We start from the raw sequence: 7,622 nt of genomic DNA on the forward strand, positions 1-7,622 counted from the left end.
AGAGCCCAGGGCAGAGGCACAGAGATGCTGGAGGGAGGGGAACATCTCCCTGCTGAGGAAAGGCTGAGGGAGCTGGGTCTGTTGGGCTTGGAGAAGAGGAGACTGAGGGGCCACCTCATCCATGGGCACAAATCTGTTCAGGGCAGTGTCAGGAGGGCAGAGCCAGGCTTTGTGCAGTGATGTCCAGTGACAGGACAAGGGGCAGTGGGTGCAAACTGGAGCCCAGGAGGTTCCATGTGAATCTCAGGAAGAACTTCTTTGCTGTGAGAGTGCCAGAGCCCTGGGCCAGGCTGCCCAGAGAGGCTGTGGAGTCTCCTTCTCTGGAGACATTCAAACCCCCCTGGCCACGTTCCTGTGTGATGTGCTCTGGGTGCCCCTGCTCTGGCAGGGGGGCTGGGCTGGGGGAGCTTTCCAGGTCCCTTCCAACCCCTGGGATTCTATGAGGGACTCTGGATGAGCTGACACAACACACCTGGCCCCACACAGGGTTCCCCACCGTGGGACTCATCCAAATTGCCACTGAGGGGGGGAAAAAGACCCACAGGACAGCTCTGCCATCCACACCCCCTGTGCCACCCTTTGGAAAAGGAAGGATGGTGGAGGCAGCTTGGGGTGTTACTTTCCAAACACAGACCCAGGGCTCACCCATCCAGACACCCTCGTTTCTCAGCCCTGAATCATTGTTTAAACTCAGCTGGGAGTTTCCAGAACCTACAGGGGTGAAAGGAGAGCACCTCACACAGGGAGCAGTTGGTAAAACAACATGTCTGGTTAAAGCTTTTATTTATGGCAGTGAGGAAAGGGCTTCAGGGAAAAAAAAACACCCCAGAAAGCCCAGGAACACCCTCATCCCAGTCCTGATATTCCACATTGCCAGACTGAGGGGAAAAGCTGTTGTTTTACAGTAGAACAAGTGAATAAAACCAGAGAGTTTTATGATGCAGAGCAGCTGGGCTTCCTGGTAACATTTTATTTCCTTACTGAGCACTATTGCCATGTCCTGGAATTCCCAGAAACCAAGATCTTCTTGCAAAAAACACAGGCTGGGAAGGTCTGTGGGCTTTTTTTAAAAACACTTTTTAAAAAAAAAAACCCAATCAAATCAGATATCATTTAAAAAACCAACAAAACACAACCCAAAGAGAGAATTGGTCCCTGCACAACCACAGTGCCTGGAAGAGCAAACAGCTCAGGCTCAGCCTGGTGACAAAGGTGACAAGACAGTGGTGAAGGGCCTCACTTTGTAGACTTCAGCAGCAGAACACTGAGCTCCAGGCTCCCCTGAAGCCCTTGGACACCTCAGCCTTTGTAAGTAAAAAGAGGAACAAGATGTGATGGCAGCTGGCAAAGGAACCTGAGGGAAGAGGCAGCAGGTCAGAGGGGTGTGGGAGGAGAAGGGTGGCCTTGTGGCTCCGTTTTTAGGCTGCTGAGGGCAGGTCTGCAGGCAGGCCAGCCTGGTTCCCAAGCATCAAGCCAAAGGAGGAGACTTCTGCAAGCTCCTTCCCTCCAGCCACTGGCCCCAAGGCCTCTGGGGCCCCCAGAACAAACAGGTAACTGAGAAGGAACAGAATGGACTCGCATGGAACCCTGCAGGTGGCAGCTTTCTGGGAAAAAGGCCTCTCAAAATGGCTCATTTATCCCCAACAGCTGCAACCAGAAGAGCTGGGACTTCCAGCTCCTGCCCTGCTTCCTCACAGCTGACCCCAAACATCTGCACCTCCCTGCTCATCCTGCCTCTCACCAGCCATTCCTCTAGGCCATCCCTCCTCTGACACCACCCTCTCCAGACACTGCACTGGGAATCCTGCTGCTCAGCAGGGAACCTCCTGCCTGCTCTGCCCACTAGGGAGGGGCCACAATTAGCACAGCTCCTTTGCACCAGCATTAATTACATCTCGGTACCACTTCGCTGCGACAGCTCTGAGTGCGTTTTTACTGCCAAGTGAGGCTTTGGAACAGGCAGCCCCTTCCACAGCAGAGCCTTCCTTACCCAGCTGAGCACAGCAGGGTCACTGCTCCTCCAAAGGCAGCTGGGATTTCCCATCCTGGGCGGTGTTGTAGGACCCACAGGCTCTGCACTTCAAGCCCAGGAAGTGGAACTGCACGGAGGAGCGGGCGCTGCAGTCGTGGCAAAGGATCTGCACACACACAGCACAGGGAGGAAGAGGCTTTAAGCACCAGCAGGATGCTCAGCAAAACACAGAACCACTGGGGAGGGTTAGAAGGGACCTCTGGAGATCATCCATCCAACCCCTCTGCTGGGGCAGGATCCCCCAGAGCAGATCCCCCCAGGAACGTGTCCAGGCTGGTTGGGGATGGAGGAGGGTTGGGTTGGATGGGTTGTTGTGGTTTTTTTTCTTGGAAAGAGAGGAAAAATAACAAAGCTTTTGTTTTTGTGACACTTCCCTGGGTGGGTTTGTTGGGGTGTTTCTTTTTTAACCCTTCTGCAGCACCCTAGGAGGTGCTGGGGGGGGGAGAGAAATCCCCAGGGGCTGAGGTGGGAAGAGGAGAGGGGTGTTGGGACAGGGACATCCCTCCATTGAGGGCAACACCTCCTGGCATCAGGTGCTTGTTCTCCCCACCTGGATGGTCCACCTGCTGCTTTTCAGGCCCTTGGTGGCACAGAGAGAGGCACAAACACCTTCACCAGGTCACACCATCAATAAATTACAGAATCACAGCCTGGTGAGGGTTAGAAGGGACCTCTGGAGATCATCCAGTCCAACCCTTCTGCTGGAGCAGGATCCCCCAGAGCAGATCACACAGGAACATGTCCAGGCTGGCTGGGAATGTCTCCAGAGATGGAGACTCCACAGCCTCCCTGGGCAGCCTGTTCCAGGGCTCTGGTCCCCTCAGAGGGATGAAGTGTTTTCTCAGGTTCAGGTTCAACCTCCTGTGCCCCAGTTTGTGCCCATTGCCCCCTTGTCCTGGACACCCCTGACAAGCCTGGCCCCTCTCCAGCCAAGCTTCTGGCAGCTTTGCCACCAGGGAACAAAGCAGAAAACACCTTCTTTTTAAAGACTGGTGAAGTTCTTCCATCTGAAACTGCTCCCACCACACTGGGCAGGCAGGGAGCATTTACTGCTGGTGTAGCAAGGTGACTCCTTGCCCAAGTCAGGCTTTGGAGAGACCTTATTGCCAGGAGCCAGGCCATACAGGGTGGCTTCCAAGAAGATGGGGGCTCCCTCTTCACAGGGAGCCACGTGGAAAAGACAAGGGGGAATGGGCACAAGTTGCTCCTGGTTAAGAGGTAAATGTCAGAGGTAAATTCTTCACCTTGAGGACAATCAAGCCCAGGAATAGTCTCCCAGGGGAATGGTGGATTCCCCCACGCTGGGCAGCTTGAAGCCTCAGCTGGACAGGGTGCTGAGCCACCTCCTGTCAACTAGGAAGGCTGGACCAGATGATCCTTGAGGTCCCTTCCAGCCTGGCACTCTGTGGGTGGGTATTCTGGAGTGCTAATCCCAGTCTGGTTCCCCTGGAGTGCTAATCCCAGGCTGGTTCCTCTGGAGTGCTAATCCCAGTCTGGTTCCTCTGGAGTGCTAATCCCAGTCTGGTTCCTCTGGAGTGCTAATCCCAGTCTGGTTCCTCTGGAGTGCTAATCCCAGTCTGGTTCCTCTGGAGTGCTAATCCCAGTCTGGTTCCTCTGGAGTGCTAATCCCAGTCTGGTTCCTCTGGAGTGCTAATCCCAGTCTGGTTCCTCTGGAGTGCTAATCCCAGTCTGGTTCCTCTGGAGTGCTAATCCCAGTCTGGTTCCTCTGGAGTGCTAATCCCAGTCTGGTTCCTCTGGAGTGCTAATCCCAGTCTGGTTCCTCTGGAGTGCTAATCCCAGTCTGGTTCCTCTGGAGTGCTAATCCCAGTCTGGTTCCTCTGGAGTGCTAATCCCAGTCTGGTTCCTCTGGAGTGCTAATCCCAGTCTGGTTCCTCTGGAGTGCTAATCCCAGTCTGGTTCCTCTGGAGTGCTAATCCCAGTCTGGTTCCTCTGGAGTGCTAATCCCAGTCTGGTTCCTCTGGAGTGCTAATCCCAGTCTGGTTCCTCTGGAGTGCTAATCCCAGTCTGGTTCCTCTGGAGTGCTAATCCCAGTCTGGTTCCTCTGGAGTGCTAATCCCAGTCTGGTTCCTCTGGAGTGCTAATCCCAGTCTGGTTCCTCTGGAGTGCTAATCCCAGTCTGGTTCCTCTGGAGTGCTAATCCCAGTCTGGTTCCTCTGGAGTGCTAATCCCAGTCTGGTTCCTCTGGAGTGCTAATCCCAGTCTGGTTCCTCTGGAGTGCTAATCCCAGTCTGGTTCCTCTGGAGTGCTAATCCCAGTCTGGTTCCTCTGGAGTGCTAATCCCAGTCTGGTTCCTCTGGAGTGCTAATCCCAGTCTGGTTCCTCTGGAGTGCTAATCCCAGTCTGGTTCCTCTGGAGTGCTAATCCCAGTCTGGTTCCTCTGGAGTGCTAATCCCAGTCTGGTTCCTCTGGAGTGCTAATCCCAGTCTGGTTCCTCTGGAGTGCTAATCCCAGTCTGGTTCCTCTGGAGTGCTAATCCCAGTCTGGTTCCTCTGGAGTGCTAATCCCAGTCTGGTTCCTCTGGAGTGCTAATCCCAGTCTGGTTCCTCTGGAGTGCTAATCCCAGTCTGGTTCCTCTGGAGTGCTAATCCCAGTCTGGTTCCTCTGGAGTGCTAATCCCAGTCTGGTTCCTCTGGAGTGCTAATCCCAGTCTGGTTCCTCTGGAGTGCTAATCCCAGTCTGGTTCCTCTGGAGTGCTAATCCCAGTCTGGTTCCTCTGGAGTGCTAATCCCAGTCTGGTTCCTCTGGAGTGCTAATCCCAGTCTGGTTCCTCTGGAGTGCTAATCCCAGTCTGGTTCCTCTGGAGTGCTAATCCCAGTCTGGTTCCTCTGGAGTGCTAATCCCAGTCTGGTTCCTCTGGAGTGCTAATCCCAGTCTGGTTCCTCTGGAGTGCTAATCCCAGTCTGGTTCCTCTGGAGTGCTAATCCCAGTCTGGTTCCTCTGGAGTGCTAATCCCAGTCTGGTTCCTCTGGAGTGCTAATCCCAGTCTGGTTCCTCTGGAGTGCTAATCCCAGTCTGGTTCCTCTGGAGTGCTAATCCCAGTCTGGTTCCTCTGGAGTGCTAATCCCAGTCTGGTTCCTCTGGAGTGCTAATCCCAGTCTGGTTCCTCTGGAGTGCTAATCCCAGTCTGGTTCCTCTGGAGTGCTAATCCCAGTCTGGTTCCTCTGGAGTGCTAATCCCAGTCTGGTTCCTCTGGAGTGCTAATCCCAGTCTGGTTCCTCTGGAGTGCTAATCCCAGTCTGGTTCCTCTGGAGTGCTAATCCCAGTCTGGTTCCTCTGGAGTGCTAATCCCAGTCTGGTTCCTCTGGAGTGCTAATCCCAGTCTGGTTCCTCTGGAGTGCTAATCCCAGTCTGGTTCCTCTGGAGTGCTAATCCCAGTCTGGTTCCTCTGGAGTGCTAATCCCAGTCTGGTTCCTCTGGAGTGCTAATCCCAGTCTGGTTCCTCTGGAGTGCTAATCCCAGTCTGGTTCCTCTGGAGTGCTAATCCCAGTCTGGTTCCTCTGGAGTGCTAATCCCAGTCTGGTTCCTCTGGAGTGCTAATCCCAGTCTGGTTCCTCTGGAGTGCTAATCCCAGTCTGGTTCCTCTGGAGTGCTAATCCCAGTCTGGTTCCTCTGGAGTGCTAATCCCAGTCTGGTTCCTCTGGAGTGCTAATCCCAGTCTGGTTCCTCTGGAGTGCTAATCCCAGTCTGGTTCCTCTGGAGTGCTAATCCCAGTCTGGTTCCTCTGGAGTGCTAATCCCAGTCTGGTTCCTCTGGAGTGCTAATCCCAGTCTGGTTCCTCTGGAGTGCTAATCCCAGTCTGGTTCCTCTGGAGTGCTAATCCCAGTCTGGTTCCTCTGGAGTGCTAATCCCAGTCTGGTTCCTCTGGAGTGCTAATCCCAGTCTGGTTCCTCTGGAGTGCTAATCCCAGTCTGGTTCCTCTGGAGTGCTAATCCCAGTCTGGTTCCTCTGGAGTGCTAATCCCAGTCTGGTTCCTCTGGAGTGCTAATCCCAGTCTGGTTCCTCTGGAGTGCTAATCCCAGTCTGGTTCCTCTGGAGTGCTAATCCCAGTCTGGTTCCCTGCAGTGCTAATCCCAGTCTGGTTCCATAGCTCCCAGAGTGGATTCAGCAGTTCCCTGGGGAGCAGCTTTTCTTGCTTCACCACTCCCCTACCCTCAGGTGGACAAGTCCCTGCTGCCCTCTGCTGCCCCAGCAGAGCCCCGTGGGGGGTTTTTCTCCTCTCTCTCACCTCCACCAGCCTGTTGTGGTGCTCGGGGGGCATGGGGGTCCGTGCCACCTCCTCATCCAGCTGCTGCCAGGACTGCCTCATGTCCACGGCCGAGCGCATGCACAGGGGGCACCTGTACCCTCTGGCAGGGAGGGGAAGAGGAAAATCTGAGTACCCTCTGGCAGGGAGGGGAAGAGGAAAATCTGAGTACCCTCTGGCAGGGAGGGGAAGAGGAAAAGCCTAAGGCAGAGGATGGAGAAGGGCCACAAACCCAGCCCACCCAGAGGGACGAGTTTAGAGCTTTAACAGGGCTCCAGCCCAAGAGAAACAGCACAAATCGGGTGGTTCTTCCAAAGGGGAAGTGAAAAGCCCCCTTTTCCCCTGGAGGTGTTTGCCTCTTGAGGGGATCTGAGTGGGCTCCCAACAATACTAGGAGGTGTCCAGAGATACTTACACGTTTAGCAGGTCCTCGTAGCACGTTCTGAAAGGGAAACACAGTGAGAAGCTGAGGAGCAGAAATGTAGGCGCTGAACGGGAACATGTTTGGGCTGAGCAAGGGCCAAAGGCACAGCAGCTCTTCCCAGGAAGTTAAAAAAGGTGCTGAGAGCCTGGCCCAGGTTGCCCAGGGAAGCTGTGGCTGCCCCATCCCTGGCAGTGTTGAAGGGCAGGTTGGATGGGGCTTGGAGCAGCCTGGGCTGCTGGGAGGTGTCCCTGCCCATGCAGGGGGGTTGGAACTGCATGATCTTTTAAGGTCCTTTCCAACCCAAACCTTCCTATGAGTCTAAAAAATACCCAAGCAAGAAGAAAGCTTCCCAGCAAAACCACTTGGGCAAAAATCTGGAGACAAGGCACAGTCCAGCCATGCTAAGGCCTCCCAGCCCAACATGAGGGAACAGAGTCAGCAGGGACTGCGTGCCTCGAGTTTACTGGAAAAGTGGAGTGTGTCTGAAACTTCCCTGGTGGTGCCTCCAAGTGCTGCAAATCCCATCAAGTTTAAAATCCTGATGGAGCAGGCAGCTCCTGCAGAGCAACAGAGCACAGCACTGGCTTGGGGAGCTGCCTGAAGGGAGACTCTGAAGCTGAACCCACACAACCAACCTCTTTTAAACCCACGGTGCTTTCTGCACCCAGGAGGGGCTGCTCTCTGGGACCCTTTAACATTCAAGCAGTAACAGGAGGAAATTCAGGGTGGGGAAATTTAGAATCAACAGTGTGTAGGTCCCTCCACCACCACCACCACATCCCCTGGGGAAGGAAGACAACCTTTCTGAGCAGAGCATGCAGCAGACACTAATCCCCCCCATGTGGGACCCTCAGGTGTAACCAGAGCCTGGCCAGGCCTGCAGTGGCACAGGGAAAACACCC

At 54.6% G+C, this 7,622-nt stretch overlaps 2 protein-coding genes across 2 annotated transcripts in view; both read right to left on the reverse strand.

The window, feature by feature from the left end:
* Window positions 1–1,748, reverse strand: part of BTC (betacellulin) — a 50,126-nt gene extending 48,378 nt beyond the window's left edge. Inside the window, exon 1 of the mRNA XM_009999763.1 lies at window positions 1,742–1,748. Coding sequence (XP_009998065.1) covers window positions 1,742–1,748 — 7 coding nt within the window. The remainder of the gene's footprint in view (window positions 1–1,741) is intronic.
* A 261-nt stretch (window positions 1,749–2,009) lies between these two features.
* Window positions 2,010–7,622, reverse strand: part of RCHY1 (ring finger and CHY zinc finger domain containing 1, E3 ubiquitin protein ligase) — a gene marked incomplete at its 5' end in the record, with an annotated part of 6,709 nt that continues 1,096 nt past the window's right edge. Inside the window, 3 exons of the mRNA XM_009999764.1 lie at window positions 2,010–2,138; window positions 6,279–6,399; window positions 6,712–6,738. Coding sequence (XP_009998066.1) covers window positions 2,010–2,138; window positions 6,279–6,399; window positions 6,712–6,738 — 277 coding nt within the window. The remainder of the gene's footprint in view (window positions 2,139–6,278; window positions 6,400–6,711; window positions 6,739–7,622) is intronic.

The sequence above is a fragment of the Chaetura pelagica genome, unplaced genomic scaffold (assembly GCF_000747805.2).
Source record: "Chaetura pelagica isolate M959 unplaced genomic scaffold, ChaPel_1.0 scaffold1366, whole genome shotgun sequence".
Lineage (NCBI taxonomy): Eukaryota > Metazoa > Chordata > Aves > Apodiformes > Apodidae > Chaetura > Chaetura pelagica.